Here is a 26611-nt window from a genome sequence, read left to right on the forward strand (position 1 = left end):
GTGGAATGACCGACAAAGAGGAGATTCTCCCCAGGAATACGTTTCCTTTATAAATCAAGACCTCTTGGAGATGTAGAGATCCCATATGTGTGGCTGACAAGTAAGAGAAGGGACCTTCAAGCAATCAGAATGGTAGAATTCTCTGAGGCAGAGTCCCAAGACAGAGCTAGGCAGAGGCAGAAGTGACCAGGTATCTGAAGCCGAGTCCAGGAGGCCTCAAATCGGCACCAACCACAGGTTTCCTTGCTTCTCCATGGGGGTCTCCTGGACCCCCTAACACTCTCTTTTCCACCACGGAGCTAACTCCTGATGGTCTAGTACTTCCCCAAGCTATGAGCACATGAGTTTCTGCTCGGTCCCAACCACCTGGCTCAGTGAGGCCTAGAGCAGTTGACCCCGCCCTTTGACTTACCTCTCCCTCCCTCCCTCCAGAGCAATGAAACTGGTTTGGTTGAGGCCAGCTTAGAGATGTAAGCCGGAGAAACCTCGGCTTCTACTGCAATTACATCAAACCCAGGGGCTGCAGGGCAACTTGTCATTCCAGCAGCCCAGGACCCTGGAGCTGGGCTACAGTGATCCCAGACTGATGTAGAGACAGAATAAGTACCTTGTACCTGCTGTCCAGCCGAATCCCCTTCCCCTTCCCCTTAAGTGGGGAAGTCAGGCAGCCTTGGAGGGACAAGTGGTGACCTACCAATGCTGGCAGGAAAACGGCCTCTCTGGACCTGGAGGAGATATTCAGGAGTCATATTTTCTTCAGACAAGGCAATGGGGATTGTTTTTACTTCCTTTTAATGTAAATAGAATACATAAACACATTAAAAACCCCAACATAACGCAAGAGAATACACACAGATTTATATATAAATATTTACAGGCCCTTAGCAAACCAAGAGGAAAAATGGCACCTCTGGTTAAAGGAAGCTTCTCTTCCTACCTGACTCTGTCCAGACCAAAGCGCTGAGGCAGCTGTGGGCCCTCTGCAATTGCTTCTGGATGTAACTTACCCCAGAGCAAAACCAGGATGCTGACTTCCTGGCCCTGTGGCCCTGGCCCTAACTCCTCCTCCATGACTAGCTGACATGCAAGAATCTCCATGCCTCCAGAGTCAGCTTGTGACCCCTAGATTCCAGATGCAGGGAGAACCCAGCCCACCCTGGTTTTACCAAGCCTTGGGCTGATTTGAGAAATGGGCTGCAACCAACCATGTCCAAGAGAGAGGGGGAGTGAAGGAAGAGAGGATTCCAAGTAGAGAGAGGACTGCTCCTGAGCAGGACGCTGGGCTGGGAATCAATGAGACGCCAAACCTGGACTCATCCACGAGCCCAGTGCTGGCTCTGGAGGGCAGAGTCGGGCTGTGCTGCCACCTGGAGGGGGACGGGAGCACTGCAGCAATGAACCAGGACCATCCCCACCGGCAGCTTGAGGTCACTCCTTCTTCCCTCCTCAGTCCCCTGCCCGGGAGCCTCACTGCAGCAGCTCCTCCCAGGAAATGGGCTTGGAGAAGACCTCCCTTTCTAGCCAGAGGTCATAGTTCATCTGGAAGTCCTCAGGGAGGTCTACTCGCTGACCCAGGACACTCTGCAGGCAGTTGTCCACAGGCAGAAAGTCAGGGTTGCTGTGGGCCCGGTCATAGCGCCGGGCATTGAAGCGTTCAATGTTGGCCCGGAGGGCACACTCCTCTGCCTGGAAGTCCCAAGGCCGGGCATCAAGATCTGGGACAAAGCAGGAAGACATGGTCAGGAGCCAGGCCCTGGTGGCAGCTCCCTGTGGGTTCACTACAGGAGTTCAGGGGCCAGGTCAGCCAGGGCTTGAATGCTGCCAAGGGGACCAGGACTCCTCCAAGCCTCACCCTCTGCTGGGAGGTTACAGGAAAGGGTCCAAAGGGAGACTGAGAACTGTTCCCCAGACTCAAAGGAGAGACAGGTAAAAGGAGAAAAGCCAGGTCCACTAAGCAAGCAGGTTCTACAGCAGGGTTTATGTAGATGAATGACTGACTCTGCGAGGAGCCACAAGGACAACATGCTTCACTGGGCTCAGAGGCAGGAACCTGGAGACCCCTTCGTCTGCTCGCTTGCTCTCATTCCCTGACCAGGTGCTGTGTGCCACCTGTCTGCGGGGATACACAGATGACTCTGACACCGTCCTGGCCTGCACAGATTCAGTCAGTGGGCCATAGTGTGCTATGCAGGCACTGTGACAACATGCTCAGGGAACTCGGGGCACAAGAACGAACTCCGCCGGAGCAGGAAGGAACATACAGCAAGTGCACAACAGTTGGGGTAGGGTGATGCTGCCAAAGAGGGAACACTACACGCCAAGGCACAGAGCGGGAAACAACATAGCAAATGTCAGGGATGCAGTGCTCCCGTGTGCCCAGAGGCTGCTGAGGGCAGTCAGGTTACAGAAGGGTGGTCTCATATGCCTCACGTTAAGAGTTTGGCTCTAATTCTAAGCGATAGAGGAGGCTAATGGCAGGTTTTACTCAGGGAGGCAACACCAAAGGGTTTGTATTTTGAAAAGATCACCAGGGCAAAGCTGGAGACACTGATGAAGGGGAAGAAACTGGAAGCAGGGAAGCCAGTCAGGAGTTGAAAGAGTTTAGGTAGCCAGAACTAAGGCAGCTGCCGTGGAAATGGAAAAGAGGGGACAGAGTCTTGTGACGATTTCTAAAACAGGAATGACTTGGAGGGGAGGACAGTGAAGAAGCCCTTCGCAGAACTCTCATTCTGAGGCTACAAAAGCAGGAGCTGGGCTCTCAACTGTTCCTCAACAGGAAGCTCAGGGCAGAGGTGCCTGAGGTACCGAGCAGGGAGTGAAGGTCCCCTCTCCCCGCACACCTCCCACCCTGCTCTGTGCCGCAGCCTCACCATTGCCGTAGGCCCAGTCGTCATTCAGCCGGTGCCGCACCTTCTGGTAGATGGCTGACATCGTCTTCATGTTGCTCTTTCGCCATTGCCGCCCCAGGTATTTGGTCTGCACCTTGAGCAGCTTCAGCACATAGAGCTGCATCATGGCTTGCTTCACCTTCAGGGCCCGCTTCAGGATGGGGGCTGATTTGAACACCACCAGCATCTGTGAAGGGAGCAGCCCAGGTTGAGGGCAGAAATAAACGCGTGTATCACAATGCTGCTCAATCTTCTTTTGGGTCATGGGCAGTGTTACCAACTGTCCCGGTTTTCTGCAGACCAAGGGGTTTCCTGGGAGATGGGAGCAGGAGAATCCCAAGCAAACCGGGATGGCTGGTCATCCTACTTATGAGTCGTTTTGGCTCTGAAGACAGCTATGAATTCCTTCACCAGAAACATTCCCGTGTGCACATACGTAATTTCAGAGGGTTCAGGGGCCTCCCCACCCCAAAGGCATCCACCGACCCAGGTTAAGAGAGATCCTGGAAGCCTGGTTGTTATCAACTGAAATTAAAAGGACATAGAAACATCTCGTATATAAATGTGGATTTGTTTCACTGCACGGCTGAGCCTTGCCCAGCCTACGGTTCAACTCACCAAGGAATCGGCCCTCAGAAAGCAAGGCTGTGGCTACAGGAAACTTCAGTGAGAAGGAGGCAGCTGCAGCAGCAAGCCCCACCCAGAGGCCTGCCTGCTCACGGCATGAAGGGTGAGAGAAGGTGCAGTGGCATGCCTTTCTTCTCTGAGCTCCCAATTTCATGCCTGCTGACTGCGCTGACTCACCATTGTCCTTGAATGCTTCCATTTGGTCAGCTTGTTCAAGATTCGAAGCAGATTGATACAAGAAAAGAGGTTCCTCCAGCAAAACTGGTTATTGTCACCTGCTTCCTGTAGGGTAAACCCAGCAACAAGCACAACCCTCACAACTGCACCAAAAAACCTGCTGCTGTCGAGTCGATTCTGACTCACAGCGATCCTATAGGACAGACTAGAACTGCCCCACCAGGTTTCCAAGGAGCGGCTGGTGGGTTTGAACTGCTGACCTTTTGGTTGGCAGCCAAACTCTTAACCACTGAGCTACCAGGGCCCCCCAAAGGCCCTCCAAAGGCCCTCACATACGTGATCCCAGAATAACTGGGTCCCCATGCCTCAACCAGGAGAGGCTGGGGGGTGAGGGTGAGACTTCCAATCCCTCTCTGTACCGAGGGGAAGACTCTAGCCTGGAAGTTGGCATGGGGGAACTGGATTCCCTAGATTTTCCTGCAGGAAACCTAGACTATGATATTGGGGGCTATGGCCTCAGTCCTCCACAGCCCAGGCTGCCTCAGGGATGTGGTCCCATAGGAGTCCAGCATGAGATGTGAAGCAGCTCAACTGAGTTCTGAGTCAGCAGCCCCTCGAGACCAAACTCCCTGACTGACTAATCCCCGTATCCAAATCTTTCAGCTCTGCCAGCTGCACTCCGCCCCCCGCCCCCCGCCTTGTATGCAACTGCAGTTCTTTAAACGTCAGGCACTCCACAGTGCACACCTGTGGAGGACCCCTCTATCCCTGTGTCAGGGGAGGCAGGCTCTCCACTGGCTGACCCTCATGCCAAAGGGACAGCTGGTGGGAGCCCGGCTACTCACCAGGCTCTCTGCGGTCAGCTCTGGCAGTTCATGTACTACGCAATGAGGGTAATCCAAGACAGAAATGCTGCAAGGGGCAAGAAGACCTGGTGGCACCATGAGCACAACTCCTGGCTTTCCTTTGCTTGTTGAAGCGGAAGTAAGAATCTATCTTGTCTGCAACCTCTCGCCCCTCCGAAATAAGATGAGGGAATATATGCTACAAGGGAACCTGTCAGGTCCCTCTGTGGCCAGAGGTCAGCTTGCAATCCTTGTAAGGGATGGGGACCCTGCAGCAGCTTTCCCCACAGACATGAATCTGAGGTTGGGGAGAGTTCTAAGTCAAGTCCTTTTCCCAGGCAATGGCTGCTGGCAGCCCACCAGGTGGTGCACCTTACCGGTGGGCAGGGGAGGTGGGGTATGAGCCAGCCAGCAGGGATTACAGTGCACACTGCTGAGCTCCTTAGAAAGCTGGCCCTGCGGATCTCAGCAAGAAGTGTGCACAAGAGGTAGTGAGGGCAGTGCTAGAGCCCAGGCACAGACTAGGTCACCTGCCACTGGACTAGCTAGCCTCAGGCAGGGACCCTGTCTCATTCATCTTTATGTCCTGATGCCTAGCGGCGTGCTGGACGGACTCAGTGGTCGAGGTAAGTTGGGAGCCCTGCTGTGTGGATATACCCTTCCTGGTCCCTGGTCCCTTATTACCTGTTCTTAGCAGTGATGTAGGACATGATGTTTTGATTGAAGAACTTAAGGATCAAAGGGATACAGTTGGCAAACACCAGGTGCTGGGCCATGTATTCAAACTGAAACCAAGAAAAAAAATAAGTATGCTCCTTGGGACCTCACCCTCTTCCTGCAGTGATAAAGGCCTGGTTGGCAGACTGTGTCTCAGAGCACTCATGCACACAGTTCAGGGAGCAGCCGAAGGCCAAGTCCCCTGTCCTCCTGGCTGGAGGAGCAGCGCTGCCTGCGGCCACTGGCCCTGGCCTCGTATATAGGAAGGTACCTGGTAGATGTGGTTCAGCTTAAAGTGCTTCAGCAGCAGCAGCAGGACAGCAGAAATGGCCTTAACAATGACCTCCTTGTGGCGGTTCACGTCGACCCCCAGCTTCATGCTCTGCAACACTGTGGTGCTGAAAACACAATTTCTGCAGTGAGCCTCCTTCCTAGGGGTTCACAAGGAGAGGAATTCCTGACACTTCTCCGGTCAAAGGCTCTTCCTGCCTCACCACCCATCCTGTGGACATCTCAGCGGTCAGGACCAGGCTTCCACCCTCCCTAGGGCAGCTAAGCTTAGCCCACTGATCTCTTCCCCATGACGCCCAGACACACTCTCTGCTGTCCCCCTAAAATGAACTTCTCCTTTTCAAGATCTCTCCTAAGCTTCTGCCACCATATGAACTTAGGTTCCCCAGAGTATGTTCTGTGGAATATTGGTACGTTGAGATGTTTCACATTACTGGAAAAAAAAGGGGCTTTGTTGTCAGATAAATTTCGGAAGCACAGAGTTAAACATGTAACATAATTCAGGACTTCTCACCGCCAAGTCTGAAGTAGAATATTTGACTCTGGCACCCTTTTCACAACGAACACCCTGATGACTTAGTGTTCCTTGAAGCTCCCTTTGGTATTAGCCAAGCCCGGTCTCTTCCCACCCGTGCACTCACTGGCAGCCTCAAGGCCCAGCCCAAGGGCAGTGCAGAGCCCTGTTCACTGGCAGACTCTGCCAGGGAGTTTGGCTCTGAGCTGGGCTGCTGGCAGGCAGGCAGGCAGGAGATCAGGTCAAGGCCTGGGTCCTTATCAAAAGAGAGCATGATTTCAGCTTATATTCTCACATCAAAGAGCTGAAGTCAGCGCCCCAGGGATGAAGAGTCCCTGAGGATTTCACTCAAGCACCCTGAGATATTCACAAGTATTCACAAGTTATCAGTTCACTGAGGAACAGGAAAGAATCCACACTTAGCTCAGATTCACCTGTAGGCTAGCACATTACTGGATGCTAACCTTACACATCCTGGAAGTCCTGACCTCACACTTTAGAGGGAGGGTTCTGTTAAGTGTGTAATGCAGGGTCATTCAATTTACAGAACACGAAATGCCTTTCCCCAGTTCGCTTAGGAGTTCACTCAGTGGCAGACACTACGGAAGAGTCTAGGGCAACTGGACTAAGCCATCTCCCAACCAGTAGAATTTTTCAATCCAGTACACTTTCCTTTTTCTGAACGAGGAATACACTAGACTTAACCTACTGAGAAGTTAGGCCAAAAAAAAAAAAAAGAAACCAACCTAGCAAACACCTGGACCAAAAGGAAAGCGTTTCCATTTCCCTGCCCCATTCACAGGATGACACTCACGGCATCTCCTCTGGCAGGACATCTGCTAGGATGTTGATTGAGTCTGTCTTGGCCTTGGAGGTGGGCGCGGCAGCCAGCAGGATCTTCAGCAGGGCGATCTGGGGAAGAGCAGGCGTTCAGACAGCACACAAAGAGCCCAGGACCTGAGCTGAGCCACCGAAGTGGTCCCACTGTAGGTCCTCAGGTGGCAAAAGGAGGGGCCAAAGGGGACCAGGGGGCCATGTTCTCAAGGCTAGTGTGGCCAGGAGGGTGAGCCTACTGCAGGTACTGACTGATAGCCATGGAGAGGGCCCCAAACGCAGAGCACCCCTGAGGAGGAAGCAACAGCACTCACCATGTACTGAGGCAGGCTGGGGAGCAAGCCTTGATAGAGGGTTTCTGCAGGAACTTGCTCGACTTCCTCTTCTCCCTTTTAACACAATGGGTACAAATGCAAAACCCCAGGCCTGACGACAATCTCCTATGCCAGCTTCCTAGCAGGCTGCAGGAGATTCTGTAAGTACCAGTGTAAGTAATGATGCTGTTACTGATGGCAAACCCTAAGCATGTACAATGTGCCAGGGACTGTTCTAAGCATTTTCCTTGTAATAACTCGGTTATTCCTTACTACACCACTATGAAGAAACTACTATTATTATCCCCATTTCATAGATGAGGAAACTAAAGCACAGAGAGATCCAGTAACTTGCCTGTGTTGGCAGCCCACTAAAAGGTGAAGCCAGAACTCAAAGGCAGGTGAACAGCTCAGTCTGTGCTCTTAATCCCTGTACTGCCCCCTGCTATGAAAACCAGACTGGGAATTCTGGAGAGGAGCTTTGTGACTTGGGAACAGCTGGGAATCCTACAGGCTAAAGAAGACCGCTACTCACCCCCGAGAGAGGAGAGCGAAGGTACTCCTCCTCCATCTGTGCCTGGACCTCTGCAATCGACGTGTACTTGTGCTGGGGAGAGGGCAGAAAAAGCAGGCATTCGAGAGGGCACCCCTCCTTCTCTGGCCAAATTCCCTGCACCCTGGCAAAGACCCCAAACCTTGTTCTTCAAACACAGCCTTCTGAAAGAGGGCTAAGTCGCCACAAAGATCTCTAACTAAAACTCTAAACCCTAAAGACCTTTCTAAGTGGGCACTTCTCAACTTGCCCCTTTTATAACCAGTGTAAAAGGTCCATGGTAGATTAGAAAAAACAAATTAAAGGATGGAAAGGGGCTTTCAGACAGACACAGTGAGAGGAGAAAATCTATTAAAAGGGAAATCAAGAACTCAAAAGAGTCTAGCTGAATGGGGACCACTTAGTACTGTAAAAGTTAAAAAAACATATTAAAAAAACACACAAACATTTATGCTCTGGGTGTGTGTTGTTAGGGGTGACACCTATTCCCCATTCCTGATGTTTCCTTCCATGTAGAGGGACATGCAATTTGCAAAACACTCCTGGTCTCTCTCTGCCCCTTCCCACATGCTCATTCTTCCCTCTCTGACTGGTGACTAACGGAGGAACGGCCCAAACGGTTTCCCTTTTCTTGTTACAATCTGCCTGCCTGCTGAAAGCCTGTACGCTTTTCTGCTCCAGCTGCTGGTCTGCTGTTCCTTAATCAGGCTTAGCAAGGTTCCAGCACAGCCAGGGTCTGGGGAGGTGACCCCGCCTAATTCTGGACGTACAGTATTACAACAGCTATTGTTGCTGTGTTCCTAGACCTCATTCTCCAGCAGCTCTATCAGCAATAAAGCTGGCATTTTCATTTCCATTGGCCTACTCCTCTGCCTCAACTATCTTAGAATGTGGGCAAGGAAGAAAAAGGGAGGGCTAATTATTGCCTTAAAACACCAACAACTGTCAGGTAATATTATCCTCAATGAATCCCCAGTCAGTCCTAACCAAAAGTTCAGCTAAAGCAAGTAAAACTGATGAAGAACTGTTTTAAAGGCTATTTCAGCAGTCCACCCATTCGTCCAGCCTAGGCTCTTTCAGACAGGCTCCCAGCTCAGGCTTCTCCCTGTGGGCTGGTCTCACTTTGCTCGCTTGGGACCAAACTAGGCCAAAAGCTCACCCAAAGCCACTCACCTGTTTCAGAGTCTTGATGCTTTCGTGGATTGGCCTGGGCAGCCCCACCACTGTGTTCGTGTCACTGGGGAATAAAGGAGGCTGTGTATTAAGCCTAGACATCAATTTGCCTGGGTCCCCACACACCACAGGCCAGTGGAGTGAGCCTCCGGCCACCATTCTTCCAGAGGAGCTGGCTCACACTCACCTGCCGAGGGTGTAGCCTATGAACTTGCTGCGGCTGGACTCAAGGAACATCTCAATGTCTCTTTCTCTGCCAAAGAAAGAAGACAGAAAGCTTTCTGTTAAACGTTATTTCAAGGCAGTGGGGTTAACATAAAGCTTGCAGAAATTATAAAGCCAGGAGAAGAAAAAGTCTCCCACAATCATTTTTCTTTTTGGGGAAAAAAATTAAAATAGAAAAAACTGAAACCTTCCCTATTTTAACATTCTTTATAATCTTCTTTGGATTAATAACCTGAAAATACATTATGTTTAACTAGTTTATTCATAAAGTTAAACCAACACATCAAACTTAAAAGCATAGTTTACTCAGAATTTCTTAAACGTTTAAAATTTTTATAACAACTGGAGCTATAAATGGTTCACATTTTCCTGTTTCAAACAATCTGACACATCTCTCTGTGTTTTCTGATGACCTGTTTTGCATCCTCTTCACTGACCACTTTACCTGGACTGAGAAAGTGACTTCTATTTCCGTTCACGTTTCATCTATTTCTTAAGGGCACTTTCAAACAGGCATTACTCATATATTTTCAGACACCTTTCCATCCATCTACTCGTCCACATGGATCTTAAATATCTTAATTACTGTTCTAAAGAAACTCTTGCTTAATCTATTATTGCTCAACTAAAAACCACATATAACCCTGAAGGAGACTGGTTTCTTTAAATATCCTTGATTTTATTTTTTTCCTAAACCCTTTCACTAGCATCATGTCTAACTAACAGCTCGTTCTAATTATTGACTCAAGAACCAGGCACGAGCCCTATTGTGCAAGGCCAGGCCCTACTGTGTAGGTGGGCCAGCACAGGGTACTTTAAGAGCCTCGTCCTGGAGCCAAAGTCAACCTGGCCCTGCAGAGCACCTCAAGTGGTGACTCAGGCCACACCAGGCCTGAAGGTGTGAGGGCTACCGATTCAGGAGCAGAGTGTTTCACAGGTCTGAGACTCACCTGACCTTGGGAGCCCATGGGAGTCCCTTGGGGCAGGTAAGCCGGTCAGTCTGCGGGTGCTGTAGTGGGGGAGGCATCACCTCATCCCGCTCAAGGGGGAATGTCTCCCCCTCCAGACTGTTGTCATCATCGTTCTCTTCTTCCTCCTCTCGAGAGTCATCAGCCTTGTATGGATCCCGCTCATTGAAGGCATCCAAGTTGTCCTGCTTTATCAGAGCCTGAAAACAGAGGGATGGTAGATCCAATAGCAAGAGCCAACTGAGGAAACAGGAAAGGGAAATGAGGCGAGACTAGATGCAACACAAAAAGGCAGAGGGATAAGGGCAGTGGAAGACCAGAGAGGGAGTCAAGGTAGGGACCAAATGACAAATCATTTCTGGTCCCAGTCCCTCAAAAGTCCTGAGTATCCACTATAAATCAGACCCTGGCTGAGGACCAAGTGTCCCTGCCCTGGAGACATTCATCTCAACTAGCTGATTGGAGAGGATTTCCCGAAATCCCCTTCCTCCTCACTGCTGCATCTGTGAACCCTGATAACCCTCAGGAGTCACAGAACCTCAGTCACCTCACCTTGTGCTCCCGGCGGCCCCGTTTCTGCTGCTGCTCAATCAGGTCCGACGCAGATGCTGGAGGCGAGGCAGCCCTCATGTTGCGGATCACTTTGATGCTGTCCTCAGGCAGTGGGGGGAGACCCAGGATGGTGCGCTTCTCAGCCTTCATGCTCTGCAGCTCCTCGAACCCGCCCAGCGTGCACTGCATCACAGGCAGGGGCAGAGCCAGGGTGAGCACATCCACAGGACGAATACCGTATCTGGCTCCCTGATCACCATGTCAACTCATGACACCATGACCCACATCTTTACAGAGACCTGCGCAACCCCTGAACAAGGGACTAAATCTACCCCAAAGAAGAATTCAGTGACATCTGCAAGGGAGAATAGAAAAAGGAGCAAGGAAGGAGTAGAAATGCAGGCTGACTTGACCTAGTGAGCAGACATGTTTAACTCTGTATGCATGGTACACTGTCTAATAAAAAAAGACTGACGAGCCTAACTCTTCAAGTTCCTAAAATACTCAGTGAGACTCAGAAGTTTCAAGTTATACATGCCAGTCTTTCAAAGTCAATTTGGAAATACACTGTTACATGCTGAAATTTAAAAAAAGAAAGCTTCATCTAAGTATCTCCCTAGAAGCCAAAACTCTAGCACTGTACAGCAATTTTAGGCTGCTTGGTTTCACTGTTTCTGAACAATTCAGCTTTCCTCTCTGGCTTCAGTGAGGCTTTATGAGGAACCAACAGGATGCACAGCCAAGATAAAATACACAGATGACTTTTAAGAGGCCCCTAAGCTCACTGAGCCTCTGGGTACAGAGCTGGCCCATCCTGACAAGAGGGGCGGATGAGCTTCAGTGATAGTAGCAGTCCAAGCTCCAGCTCTGCTTTCCTCCTTGACTGCTCCTCCTGGTGGGAGGGACTCCTGGCTTGGCTTGGGCCTAGCTACTGACAACCGCATCCAAGCCACGCCCTCCAAGCCAAGTGTGCCACCAGCCCACTCCCCTGGCACCCACTACCTTCCTAGCTAGACACAGAGTCAGGTTTCCTGCCATCTGCTGAAGAACCTGAAGGCTAGCTGAGGGCTCACTCTTGGTTACTTCATCTAATTTAGGGGCCCCAATTATACCAGCTCTAATTTCAACCAATTTTGCCTCAAATCACTTTACAAACTCCAGGTTCAGGAGCCACTTCCTGAGAGGCAGCCTTGTCTGGGGAGAAGCTGTTCTGCGACTGAAGAAAACAGCTTCCAGGAGTCAGGGTGCCAAATACCTATTCTGACTCAAAGACCAAGTTCTCTTTGGCTTTAGTGACACTTCTTTTGCCATCTCCTTTCAGGAAGTTTTTTTTTCCATTTTTTTTTTCTTTTTTTACCAAAGTGGTTACACGTAATTCAACATTCAATAGGCCTCCTAGTCACTGAACTTCTTTCTGTTAAGGGCGATGAAAAAATTTGGGAGCAGATAAGGGTGACGGTTGAACAACATGATGAATGTAGTTAATGTCACTAAACCGTACGTGTAAAGACTGCTGAATGGCAAATGTTTTGTTACATATATATTTACCATAACTCAAAAAAAAAAAAGCCCCTAGCACCCAAGTTTTCCTCCAAGGAGGTGCTCACCAATACTGTCTTCCAGAGCAGCAAGAGAACTTTCTTCATCGGGAAGTGAGGGGCATGGCCGCTACAAAATTTGGTGACCATCCCAAACAGCATGATGGCAAATGGCTCATTGTTGTACAGTGGGGAACCTGAAGGCAACATAAAGGGATGAGGGCCACAGGCAGGAACAAGGCACTCCCCAAGCCCCTGGCTACCCTCTTGGCAGGGACTCTAGACAGGGTCCCCAGGATCCTACCTAGCTCAGCCCTGAAGGTCTGCCGCATCGTCCTCCACTCGGCCTTATCGCCCTCACACTCCTGGTGAACGGTCTCCACAGTCAGGTACATGATGTTGAGCAGGACCCTGAGGACAAGAGGTAGCTCACAATGGAGCAGGATGGGGGGGTCAAAGGAGCGTCCCTGGGTTCCTCACATCCCAGCTGAAAGGGGGCCAGTGGGAAGGCTTTAATGCAGAGAAACCGAGAAAAGGAAGACCAGAAACCAAGCATCCCACAGACCAAAGGAACGTTTAAGTCTTTCCCTCTTGGTGCTTCCCCCGGTTTCATGTTACTATGGCTGGGATCAGATCTTATTCTGTTTTGTGTCTCCAGTGCTCGGCAAGGTGCTGACAAAAGGAGGTACTTAATCAGTGGCTGCTGAGTGAATGAATATGACTAAGAATGGCCAAAAACTTACTGCCCTAAGTTCCCTGGGATGAAAAAAAAGCAGAGGTGGGAGTGAGCATTGGAAACGGGTGTCAGGTCAGTCAAAGGAGGCCAGGGTCAAAGCACGAACAGTGCAAGGACAGGGATAGAGTTAATCGCGATGGAGTGGAAATCAGGAGGGGGTGACATGCGAGAACCCTAACTACAGTGGGGAGCAACGCAAACCCAAGAGTCTGAAAAGCTTCCAAATTCATAAAAGGAGATAGATTTTAGCCTTCACAAAAATGAAAAGATATCGTTGTTTAGCAGTTGCCATTACTTCCTGAGTAACCACAAAATATTATGTAGGAGTCGAGGCTAATCCATATAGATGAGGATCACATTGTGCCATGGAAAGGTGGGAGCCCACAGAGCCACACTGTGTCCCTCCCAAATATCACACAGCCCAATTCTAACAGCAGTGAGAGCAGAAGGCTCAAACATCACTGGGATACTATTAAGTGGGCTGACCCTGGATGTTTTCCTTCAGGAGATTCAACCCAGTGTCCCACCTATGCAGAGCCTTCAGCAGGGCCTGCTTATCACTCACCCCGAGCCCATCACAGTTGCACATTAGTGTGTGCAGAAGAAATGTACAGTGAGGAGACCCAAAGCCACCCCTCCATACCCAGCTCTGGTTCTCTAACACTGGCTCAAGCTCCCAGAGGCCCAGGCTTGCTGCTTGCCTCACCTCAGATCTGTACTGTCAGCCAGGGAGATGGCAGGCTTCCTCACTGCACTGCTGCAGGCGGCACTGTTGCTGCAGGAAGGATTCGAGAGTCAGCACCTTCCCCCGGGGAAGATAAGTGATTCACCTGAGAAGTGCTGTCCACGGAGGAACAAAATGCTATGCTACATGCTAGACTGCATGCAAGGCTGTAGGACACAGTGGTTAAGAGCTCACGCCCTGGACCAGACCGCCAAGGTTTGAACCCTGACTCTGACATTTACTAACTTGTACCCTTGGGCGAGGTACTTAAGTTCTCTGGGTCTCAGTTTCCTCATCTGCAAAATGGGGATGATAGTAATACCTACGTCATTAACGTGTAATGTCCTCAGAACAATGCCTGGGATACAGTAAGGACTTAGTGGGTGTTCTCAGCTATTACTGACTACTGCTACCCTCAGGTGAGCTGACCTGTCCATCAGACAAAGGATCAGTGGTAACACAAGGCTAGAGCACGCTTTGGTTCAGCCCATTTGTCAGACACAGGCCTGGCCTCATGCTGAAGGGAAACTTTCAGCACAAATACAGTGAGTCTGTAGGTTCAACAGAGAGTTAAAAATGAGAGGCCTCCTTTTGAAAGGCACCCAGGCCTAGGCAGGACCTGCACTGTCTGGTGTAAAAGCTGTGGCATCAGGGAGCTGCAACACCTGCCCCCTAGAAGCCTCATTCAAGGTTTGGGTGAGCAGCAGCTTCCCCCACTATCCAACCCTGGTGGTCAGAACAGAGTTTGGGAGCAGACCCTCAGCCCTGTGTGGCCCATTTAACCCTGTCAAAGCTAGTTAGCTCTGTCAGCTCTGTCCCCCTTCCCAACCGTCTCCCTCCTCCTACTCAGGTCCCTCAAAAGAAATACTCACTCTATTTCCATGTTCAGAAGCTCCACCAGAGCACTGAAGGTGCCCACCTCCAGGAGCAGGAATATGTTGTAGCGCATCCAGAACTGCACCTCCGCCTCTGAGCTGCACTCCCCAAAGGTGCCTGCAAACACAGGCATAGGTCACTGAGCCCCTCCAGCATCTGACTGGGTGATGCCCCTGGCAGAGGTGCCAGGCGACCCTAGCAAGGTCTACTCAGTACCTTGAGCAACATAGAGAATTGCTCGGGCCACCTTGAGCCTCTTCTCTCTGGCAGTGACTTCCAAGCCATCCAGGAGCCTCATGGCATGGGTACGGTGCTGGTTGGTGTCCAGCTCGGTCCACTTCTTGTCTGTCACTGCAGGGTGAGAGACTAGTTACACCTAAGCCCAGAAAAACCCTCACAATGGAATGACACAGTGTTAATTTACCAAATTCAGGACTGCTATAGGAACAGAAAACTCAGAAAGGCAAGTCACTTCCTATGTAAGGGATAATGTCACACTGCTGTCCAGTGAATCTCCAGACTGGAATACTGATATTCTGGGTGCAATTTTAATCAGGTGGATGCCTGGTGGCGCAGTGGTTAAGAGCTTGGCTACTAACCAAAAGGTCAGCAGTTTGAATTCACCAGCCACTCCTTGGAAACCCTATGGGGCAGTTCTACTCTGTCCTATAGGGTTGCTGTAAGTCAGAATCAACTCAACGTCAACAGGTTTGATTTTTCATCAGGTGGAAATTTTCTTGTAATACACATATCCTGCAAAGCCACCACCAGAGTACCAACGGGCCCACTCTAAATGCCACACCTGGCCTTGCAGAATCATGGCTCAGCAGGTTTACTGGGTCACTTCAGGATGACTGAGGCCATTCAGATGACTAAGAGAAACCTGGCAGCTCTGGTGGTGCAGAATGAAAGGAAGTAAGTGGCAAAATCATCTCACCATGGATCCTGAAGTCCTCCTCAAAGCATTTTCTATTCATCAGAAACTCTGGCCCTTCTGTGTAGCTGTAAAGCTCTGCCAAGAACAAAGTCTCATCACCATCCGTTCCATGTCCGCATTCCACACCCAGCTCTCACGTGCAGCAGGGAAGGTAAGGCATTTGCTTGCAGTCCTAACTCTGCCCGTGAGTCACAGTGACTCCTGGATTATGCTAACTACCTACGGGGCCTTAGCGCTCTCAGGTGTGTGATGAGAGAAGGCTGACTTGCCTCGCAGCTGATAACCAGAATTCCAGTTAAGCAGAAGTCCGGGCATTTCCAGTCTGATGCACATCCATCCCTCCATGCCATACCTGAGGGTGACCACTACCCTGAACATGTGTCTCTCAAGTAGGCACTACCTCCTGTACTATGGAGGCTTGAGAAACAGCTTAAGCTGGCCTCACATCACAGGTGTGCTGCAGCAGCAGCGATGGGTATGCACTGACATAGTCGCACTTGCTGGCATCCCTTGTGACCCACTGCCCGAGGACAGATCACTGCTGGGGGATAATTTATGGAGAGAACATCACTAGCTGTCCCCACATTGGGACTGAACCCTACAGCTAACTGAGCTGACTACACACAGATGCTTCATAAAAGTGATGGGCAACCCCAAGTCATGAGACACTGAAGGCTTGAATTAAATTACTGTATTTTTACACAAATAATGCATACCTTCTGTGTTTTTTTTTTGCCAACTGCACACTCCCTCTACCCCCTACCAGGTATTTCCATAAGCACACTACGCTACCTTTTTTTTTTTTTTGACAGCTGAAAATATCTCCCAGGGAAAGGGCAAGGCTGGCAAACAAACATAGAAGGCACGCGTCATTTATGTAAAAATACGGTTACGTGTTTTATATATCTTATTAGTAGCACTAATTAAAGAAAAAGAAACTTCCAAAATATATTTACACTCTTAATTTTCTGAAAGAATATATCGATAAGGAAAAAAAAAATCTATTTCTTCCATTCCCAACCAATACAAAGTTCTGTGCTTTACCAGAGAGCTCTGCAGCCCACTTGTCTGTGTCTGCATACTCAAACTCAAGGTCTGGCGACTCGGAATAGCCCTGCTGAGAAAAAGAGAGAGCTTTATGCAAAAGATCATTCCGAGCATTGTTAAAAGAAAGAGACATATGCTCTCCAGACACAATGTTGTGTTATAGAACATCACTGTCTCCACTTTTTTGATGTTTTATCAAAATACTTTGTTTCCTGTCCTAGCTTATGAAACCAGGTGTCATCGATTCTGACTCATGGCGACTGCATGTGTGTCAGAGTAGAACTGTGCTCCGTGGGATTTTCAATGGCTGATTTTTCAGATGCAGATTGCCAGGCCTTTCTTCTGAGGTGCCTCTGTGTACACTCAAACCTCCAACCTTTCAGTTAGTAACTCAGCACATTAACCACGTGCATCACCCAGGGAACCCTCTCAGAGCATCTTATACTTTTCCCTCATAGCACTTTTTCGGTGTCAGAATTTTTGTTTAGTGTCTATCTCTCCAGGAGGGTGCAAGTTCCTTGAAAGCAGGAACTTGTCCATTTTGTTCACCAAAGATTTCACAATGCCCAGCAAAGTACCTGGCATGAATGAGTGAATGAATTAATAGTTTATGTCTCAAATAAGTGCTTGTTAGATCAGTGAACACAAAGCTTCTCTGTATTTTGTGCACTGAATGACCACTCTGCACGGTGCTAAGATTCTGGAAGTCTCACGTCTTTCTGGCTACTGGGCTATCAGCAGCTCAGGACAAAGTGGGTGTTGAAGCGCTTCAGCCTTCTTGTCCCTCTCCCCAATTTCAGTGAGAACTGACAGACGGAAAAGGCAGCAGCCTCACAGAATGGCTTCCCTCCCCCACACAGAGGAGAATTCGGCAAAGGAATAGGTGATTATTAAGAAGACACCATCTTGAGAGGTGCATTTTCACAACCCTCCACACCTAAAAAGGTATCAAGTCCTCGCCATGGCCCTCCCACCACCCCACCATGCAAGGGTTCCTGAAAGGTCAATTTCTTTGATTTTTAAACAATTCACTTCAAGCTCAGGGTACCTCTACTTTGGACTTGCCAAATTTTGACATATTTTACCAGACTTTAGGACCGTCAACAAAAAACAGAAGTCTGCGAGGAACTGATTTCACAGGTCTAAAGATAGTATCATCACTCTTTGGAATGACCCGATAGTTTTTCTTGGACAATGATGAATTCTTGCTCATAAATAAGAGCCTGACCGCTTGATCAGCTTCCTCTGAGTTGTCTCAGGTGAAGCCGACCTCATAGTAAGTGCCTGGGAACATGCTGATTAAGAAGTCCTAAAACGCTGCCAAGTGTGTGTCTTCATTCATGAATTCTACAAAAGGAGGCAGTGGGAGGAATTCTTTAACTCGGGGTGAGGTTACGAATCGACCAGCTCCAGACTAGAGGATTACAGTCTCTGGTACTGGAGGAACAGCCCACTAGCAAGAGGGGAGGGGGAAGAGGAGCCCTAAGGAACGTTGAAAATGTACATTCCTGATCTTAACAGTTCAGCATCAGGCGCACTGAGCACAGCAGCCACCAAACACTGTCACATCATGGCCTGAGCCTGCTAAGGAGAGAAACAGGGAGTGTTACTCCCTCCCATTCTTGCAACCTCTGGGAGCTAGTACTATTAGTGATAATTAGCTCCGTCCGGCTTCAAAGAGCCTTTTAAACACTGGCCAGTCCCTTCCCTGCCCACACACGCGGTCCACAGCGCGCTGCGGATCCACCGACCCGGCGCCCGCGCGCCTGGGATCAGCAGCCGAGAGACGACGATCAGGGGATGGGGGCGCAGCCACCTTGGCCCCCTAGAGAGCACGAAGACCGCTGACTCTTCACCCGCGAACTGGGATGGGGAGCTTTCCCTAGGGGCTGGGTCCCCCAGGCAGCGCCCACAGCCCCGTCCCAGAGCAGCAAACCAGCGATCACCCGGCTCCGGGCGGTTCTCCCGTGCGGCAGGGATCCGGGCGGGATCCCGGCTTCACGCCCCCGGCCCGAGGGGGGTGCCAGCCTTGCTTCCTGCTTCTCTCGTAAAGTGACAGCCTCCCGGCCAGGCCCGTCGACCGCTCTAGGAAGCGAGCTTAGACCCCAGAGCGGCCCCAAGTCCAGGACCTCCACAGCCGCCCGCCCGATGCCAGCCTCGCCCCCCGAGCTCCCGACCTCCGAGTCTTTGCGCTGGTTGCGGTTGAACTCTCGGGCTTTGCCCCCGGGCAGGAGGCCCCCGCCGGCCCGCGGTGCCCCAGGTGGAGGCTGCGCGGATGCGGGCGGCGGAGGTGGCGGCGGCTGCGGCTGCTTGTTGTTCACCATCATCGGGATTGGGCCGCCGGCTGCCGGCTCCATCTTGGCTGCTCCACACCCCCGGCTCAATTCTCGGACTGTCGCCGTGACCCAATTCTCGCGTGATTTCCTCCAGGAACTTTCCCTGGTCGCCATATTACGTGTGGCGGCAGGCGCTGGACGCCATCTTGACTGCCCGTCACCTCGCGAGATTCCGTTTGCCTGAAATATTCTTTTCCTTCTCTGCGTTTTTTGTTTCCACGTCTTCCTTCCAGTCCCAATTTAAATGTCATTTTTATCTGTGAGGTCTCCCCTTGGCTCCTTCGGTTAGTTTAGTTTGCCCCCTCCATCGCTGTAACTTCGCTTTGCACTTACCTCTGTTATAGCCCTGTTCCAGGCTTTGGGGATATAGCGGTGAACAAGATGAACAAAGTCCTGGTTTTCCTGGAGTGTACATTCACATGGGGACAGACATACACTAAACAAACAGATGAATAAATAAAGCAGTTACAGTAGTGAGAAGTACTAATTAGTCATTCAACAAACTTTTAATGAATATTTCCTCTGCTCCATTTTTTCCAGGCAGTGGGATAGAATGGGAAAAAAATGGGAAGCAAGTCAAATTTTTGCATGGGTACTTACATAGAGCCTAGTGGGAGAGGCACGCAAATAAACATAACAGGGAAAAAAGTACTGTGAGGAAACAAAAAAGTGTAAAGGATTAGAGGGTGAATGGTGGCTGGAGACTGGGGAAGGGGAAATGCGACTATTTTCAGTAGGCTGGCCAAGGAAGACAGACATGAAGATACACTTTTAATGAGTTCTGGAAGAAGTAAAGGTTCATGGCGGTAACACGGGTAGAAGGACCAGCTACGTGTCGGGGGCCCTGAGGTCATTGTGGCTGGAACAGAGTGAGTCCGGGAAAAAGTGGAAGGAGATGAGGGTCAGATGAGGCAGAGCCTTCAAAGTCACGGAAAGGAGCTTCGATTTTAAGTGAATCGGAAAACTATCAGAGGGTGTCAACCAAGGTGGTGGCATGATCTGATGTTTGAAAGACCACTCTGGCTCCTCTTGGATAAGGGATTGGAGAGTTGAGAGAGTAGATGAAGGTAGGCAGGTTAGGAGGCCATTTTAATGGAGATGATGGCAGTTTGGACTAAGGCTGATATTTCTATATTGTGTAGGTAGAGTTGAGAAGATTTGCTGATAAGCTGGAATGTGGAGGATAAGGCACTGAAGAATAAACGATGAGTCCTAGATTTTTTATTTGAACAACTGGGTGGATGGTTGTCTCAGTTATTAAAATAGGGAAGCCTTAGAGAAAGAACAGGTTTTGGGGAAGATTTTTGTTTTGGACATGTCAAGTTTGAGATGCTCATTAGACATCTAGGAGGTGATATGTAATAATTACCTGTTACTATGTTGTGACATGCTTGGAGACACCTTATCCATTTTTGTCTCTCCAGGACCAATATTGTCCCACCTAAACCAAAACCAAACCAGTTGCCGTCGAGTTGATCGAAGCGACCCTATAGGACAGTGTAGAACTGCTTCATAGGGTTTCCAAGGAGCAGCTGGTGGATTTGAACTGCAGACATTTTGGTTAGCAGCATGATCTCTTAACCACTGCACAACCAGGGCCCCATTGTCCCACCCAGTAGGTGCTTAAAAAGCCTTTGTTGTAAATTAATAAATCCAGAGCCACCATGTTGCTGTTTTCTCCTACCTACCTTCCTGTCCTTTGCCCCAGTTCCCTCTCATATCCAGTAATACCATTTCTAAATTAGCATTTCATCCAAGCTGAACGGAGCCAACTTTATAGGAAAAACTAAGGAATTTACAGGAAAAGGACAAATGTTGAGAGACTTCTTAGATAAAATCGGTAATCTCACACAGCCCAGCATGCAAGCAGACATCTAGTTTCAGTGAACACAGCTTGGTCAAGTTCTAAGACTGACTTATCATAAACTCTATCACCTGGAAAATTATTTTTTAGACCTTCCAATGCCCTATACCGTTTCAACTACATTCAGGAAAGGGGAAGGTTTTGGTTCAGTAATTCCACTTCCAAGAATAGATCCTAAGAAAGTAATCACATATTTAGACAAAGATATATGTATGATGATGTTACCAGCAGTGATACTTTCAAACATGAAAAGTTAGGACTAACCAAATTTGTGAAACAGCCAATAAGAAAGTGGCTAACTGAATAACGGGTATACATAGGATAGAATATGGAGAGACCACTAATATTTGTGCTTAATAATACTAAGAAGAATTTTTAAAGACATGGAAAAATGCTGTGATATAATTGAATACACAAGTGGTTCTGCGTGTGTGTGTGTGTATAGAGAAGAGACTGGAATGAAATACACTGACCTCTTAATAGGTTTTATCTCTGAATCGATGTGATAACATATGTGGCAACATAGGTTATTTTCATTTTCTGTGTACTTTCCTGTGTTTTCAAAATTTTTATATTCAATCTATTTTAACAGCTTTGTTGAGCACATGTTTAAGGTATAAAATCTGGTAAGTTTTAGCATACAAAAACACCCATAAAACCATCACCACCATCAAGATAATGAACATAGTCATCACCCCAGAAAGTTTCCTTGTGGCCCTTTGTAATTCCCCCCCACCCATTACCACTGCTCCCATTTCCAGTCAATCACTGAAAAACTTTGTTACTATAGATTAGTTTGCATTTCTACAATTTCATATAAATGGAATCACATATTATGTATTCTTTTTTTTTTTAGCCTTTCATTCAACATAATTATTTTGAAATTCAAGGTATCAAAGCTCATGAGTAGTATTCCATTGCTTATCTAGTCACCTGTTGATGGACATGTGCATTGCTTCCAGTTTTTCTTGCTTGTTCAAATTCAATATCCACAGGTAACACGGCTTTTTTTTTTGTTTTTTTTTTTAAATAAATGCTTGTGTGGTAACTGGACTAACCCAAAAGCTAAGAAGTTTCCTGAATACAACCAAACACTTCAAGGGACAGAGTAGCCAGGGCTGGGGTCTGGGGACCATAGTTTCAGGGGACCTCTAGGTCAACTGGCATAACAAAGTTTATTAAGAAAATGTTCTGCGTCTCACTTTGGTGAGTGGCATCCGGGATCTTAAAAGCTTGTAATCGGCCCTCTAAAATATATTCATTGGCCCCAACCCACTTGGAGTAAAGGAGAATGAAGGAACACCAAAGACACAAGGGAAATACTACTCAAGAGAAAAAAATGACCACATAAACCAGAGAATCCATCAGCCTGTGACTAGAAAAACTAGATGGTGCCCGGCTACCACCAATGACCGCCCTGACGGGGAACACAACAGGAAGTCCCTGACGGGGTGGGAAAAAAGCGTCACATAAAAAGACCAGACTTAATGGTCTGACTGAGACTGGAAGAACCTCTGAAGCCATGGCCCCCGGATGCTCTGCTAACCCAGAACTAAAACCATTCCCAATGTCCACTCTTCAGACAAAGATTAGACTGGACTATAAAACATAAAATAATACTCCTAAAGAGTGTGCTTCTTAGTTCAAGCAGATACACAAGACCAAATGGGCAGCTCCTATCTGGAGGCAGGATGAGAAGGCAGAAAGGGGCAGGAGCTGGTTGGATGGCCACGGGAAACCTGAGGTAGAAAGGAGGAGTGTGCTGTCACAATGTAAGGACTGCAGCTAATGTCAAATAACAATACCTGTATAAAATTTTGTAGGAGAGATTAACTTGAGCTGTAAACTTTCACCTAAAGTTAAAAAAAAAAAAGAGAGGCTTCTGTGGAAAACTTTCCTGAATGAAGTGCTGTGTCCCCAAGCTGTGACCAGGTCATGAATTCTAAATAGAACTACTTAAACTGGCACCATTTTTGAGTCCCAGAGAGTCCTCACTTTACCTGGCAAAAGCTCCTTGAACTACGCTTCACTTGGCATCTGGAAGGAAAAATAATCCCATAGGAGAGGGAGCCAAACATGTCCCTCTTTTGCTAAGAAGCTACCAGAAAAGCACAACTGAATAGAGGGTAGAAGTTACAGAAACATCTTCAGACTTTTTTATTCCTTCTTTCCTTATCTGTCAAATAGTTCTACCTGCCTTATGAACTGTGGATTAGATGAGTTAATTTATGTGAAGTCATTTTGGAAACTGAAGCATTGTTAAAGAGAGACAGAAAGAGAGTTGTTGTTAGGTGCCATCGAGTTGGTTCTGACTCATAGCGACCCTATGCACAACAGAACGAAACACTGCCCAGTCCTGAGCCATCATTACAATCGTTGTTATGCTTGAGCTCATTGTTGCAGCCACTGTGTCAATCCACCTCGTTGAGGGTCTTCCTCTTTTCCGCTGACCCTGTACTCTGCCAAGCATGATGTCCTTCTCCAGGGACCGATCCCTCCCGAAAACATGTCCAAAGTATGTAAGACGCAGTCTCACCATCCTTGCCTCTAAGGAGCATTCTGGCTGTACTTCTTCCAAGACAGATTTGTTCGTTCTTTTGACAGTCCATGGTATATTCAATATTCTTCCCCAACACCACAACTCAAAGGCATCAGTTCTTCTTCGGTCTTCCTTATTCATTGTCCAGCTTTCACATGCATATGATGTGATTGAAAATACCATGGCTTGGGTCAGGCGCACTTTAATCTTCAAGGTGACATCTTTGTTCTTCAACACTTTAAGGAGGTCCTTTGCAGCAGATTTACCCAATGCAATGCATCTTTTGATTTCTTGACTGCTGTTTCCATGCCTGTTGATTGTGGATCCAAGTAAAATGAAATCCTTGACAACTTCAATCTTTGCTCATTGGTCCAGTTGTGAGGATTTTTGTTTTCTTCATGTTGAGGTGCAATCCATACTGAAGGCTGTGGTCTTTGATCTTCATTAGTAAGTGCTTCAAGTCCTCTTCCCTTTCGGCAAGCAAGGTCGTGTCATCTGCATAACGCAGGTTGTTACTGAATCTTCCTCCAATCCTGATGCCCTGCTGTTCTTCATATAGTCCAGCTTCTCGTGTTATTCACTCAGCATACAGATCGAATAGGTATGGTGAAAGAATACAACCCTGACGCACACCTTTCCTGACTTTAAACCAATCAGTATCCCCTTGTTCTGTTTGAACAATTGCCTCTTGATCTATGTAAAGGTTCCTAATGAGCACAATTAAGTGTTCTGGAATCAGGGATATCATTGCTGATGTCAGATGGTTCCTGGCTGAAAGCAGAGAATACCAGAAGGATGTTTACCTGTGTTTCATTGACTATGCAAAGGCATTCAACTGTGTGGATCCTAACAAACTGTGGATAACACTGCGAAGAATGGGAATTCCAGAACACTTAGTTGTGCTCATGAGGAACCAGAGAAAGAGAGAGAGGTTATTATTACCAAGAGGTGAAGCGTAAGATAAGCAGTCATGGTTCAAGAGACTGAAACAAGTAGAATCTCGTATTTGAACCATTATAGCATTTCAGAGACTGCACCAAGAACATAGTGGTGGTTCCGATTGGACTCTGTAGAAGAGAACGGGTAAGTACTGTGTGCCTACTGGGCATCAGGTACTAGGCAAGATGCTTCACACCCATCGGTACCTAAGAGCATGCTAGGAGGCAGAGTGAGCCTATTTCTGGCAATTTCCATCCTAGCCCTGACCAGGACATTGCTAGTCATTGAAATGCTCAATATTAAAATTATGACCTATGGCACCTCTAGCTGAGTGCCACATGGAGTTCCCTCCATTAATGGTTACGAGAAGAAGAAGAAATTAATAATGTTTTCGTTAGTTAACTAAAAGTAGTTTTAATACACTGTATTTTTTAGAGCAGCTTTAGGTTTGCAGAAAAATTGTGCAGAAAGTACAGGGAGTTCCCATATACCCTCTGTGATGGGTAATTTTATGTGTCAACTTGGCTAGGCTATGGTGCCCAGTTGTTTGGTCAAACACTAGTCTAGCTTCAGTTATGAAGCAGTTACACAAGATTAAATCAGTTGGCCTTAAGTAAAGCAGATTGTTGTTTTTGTTGTTAGGTGCTGTCAAGTCCGTTCCGACTACTAGCGACCCTATGTACAACTGAACGTAACACTGCTCAGTCCTGCACCATCCTCGTGATCACTGTTATGCTTGAGCCCATTGTTGCAGCCACTGTGTCACTCCATCTCCTTGAGGGTCTTCCTCTTTTTCGCTGATCCTCTAGTCTACCAAGCCTGATGTCCTTCTCCAGGGACTGGTCCCTCCTGATAACATGTCCAAAGTACCTGAAATGAAGTCTCGCCATCCTCCCTTCTAAGGAGCGTTCCGGCTGTACTTCTTCCAAAACAGATTTGTTGGTTCTTCTGGCAGTCCATGGTACATTCAATATTCTTTGCCAATACCATAATTCAATTAGCCCCCATAATGTGGGTGGGCTGCAGTCTCAGCTGAAGACTTGATTTTGGGGAGGGCAGAGATAGTGGAACAGATTCAGAAGATATTTAAGAGGTAAACCAGTAGGAGTTGCATCATCTTCGTTTTCAAACCATTTAGTGATATTTTATATCATTCGATTTTGAGAGGAAATTAGAAAAGAGCAGCTTGCTTCCTAGATATTAGTAAACTATCAACACAAATAGGAAAAAGCTACAAGTGCTGGTTTGTTCCTCATTGTATGTGTGAGAGAGACAGTTCCTTCCTTATCATGTCTTCCCCTTAGACTTGAGATAAAACAGTCTGCTTTGAAAAACTTCAACAACAAAAAGACAAATAGCCCAATTAAAAAATGGGCAAAGGATATGAACACGCACTTCACCAAAGGAGACATTCAGGCAGCTAACAGATACATGAGGAAATGCTCACAATCATTAGCCATTAGAGAAATGCAAATCAAAACTACAATGAGATACCATCTCACCCCAACAAGGCTAGCATTAATCCAAAAAACACAAAATAATAAATGTTGGAGAGGTTGTAGAGAGACTGAACACTCATACACCGCTGGTGGGAATGTAAAATGGTACAACCACTTTGGAAATTGATTTGGCACTTCTTTATAAAGCTAGAAATAGAAGTACCATACGATCCAGCAATCCCACTCCTTGGAATATTATTCTAGAGAAATAAGAGCCCTCACGTGGATAGATACATGCATACCCATGTTCATCGCAGCACTGTTTACAATAGCAAAAAGATGGAAACAACCTAGATACCCATCAATGGATGAGTGGATAAACAAATTATGGTATATTCACATAATGGAATACTACCGAACAATGAGCAACAATGACGAATCCTCGAGACATCTCATAACATGGATGAATCTGGAAGGCATTATGCTGAGTGAAAATAGTTGCAAAAGGACAAATATTGTATGAGACCACTGTTGTAAGAACTTAAGGAAAGGTTTAAACACAGAAGAAAACATCCTTTGATTGTTACGAGGGTGGTGGTGGGGGGGGAGGGGGTATTCACTAACTAGATAAACAACAACAACAAAAAAAACCAAACCCGTTGCCATGGAGTCGATTCCGACTTATAGCGACCCTATAAGGACAGAGTAGAACTACCCCATAGAGTTTCCAAGGAGCGCCTGGTAGCTTTGAACTGCTGATATTTGGTTAGCAGCCATAGCTCTTAACCACTATGCCACCAGGGTTAGACAAGAATTATCTTAGATGATGGGAAGGACAACACACTAGACAGGGGAAGTCAGCACAACTGGACTAAACCAAAAGCTAAGAAGTTTCCTGAATACAACCAAACTCAGAGTAGCAGGGGCAGAAGTCTGGTGACCATGGTTTCAAGGGACA

At 47.9% G+C, this 26611-nt stretch overlaps 1 protein-coding gene across 2 annotated transcripts; it reads right to left on the reverse strand.

Moving 5' to 3' along the window:
* Positions 1–516: 516 nt before the first annotated feature.
* Positions 517–18917, reverse strand: STRIP1 (striatin interacting protein 1). Of its 2 annotated transcripts, none has more exons than XM_049880123.1 (21): positions 18714–18917; positions 16534–16606; positions 15490–15564; positions 14769–14903; positions 14549–14669; positions 13659–13727; positions 12521–12627; positions 12286–12413; positions 10679–10861; positions 10109–10326; positions 9121–9186; positions 8934–8997; positions 7743–7814; positions 7208–7282; positions 6874–6971; positions 5526–5652; positions 5222–5322; positions 4538–4604; positions 3693–3797; positions 2871–3075; positions 517–1715 (listed from the first exon to the last, which is right to left on the reverse strand). In XM_049880123.1, exons 1-21 carry the CDS (start codon positions 18891–18893, stop codon positions 1468–1470), a joined length of 2517 nt encoding a protein of 838 aa, XP_049736080.1. In that variant the 5' UTR covers positions 18894–18917; the 3' UTR covers positions 517–1467. The 2 variants fall into 2 exon arrangements, with proteins under 2 accessions (XP_049736080.1, XP_049736081.1); XM_049880124.1 differs by having other exon boundaries at positions 518–1715; positions 16534–16603.
* Between the last annotated feature and the right edge of the window lie 7694 nt (positions 18918–26611).

The sequence above is a fragment of the Elephas maximus genome, chromosome 3 (assembly GCF_024166365.1).
Source record: "Elephas maximus indicus isolate mEleMax1 chromosome 3, mEleMax1 primary haplotype, whole genome shotgun sequence".
NCBI lineage: Eukaryota > Metazoa > Chordata > Mammalia > Proboscidea > Elephantidae > Elephas > Elephas maximus.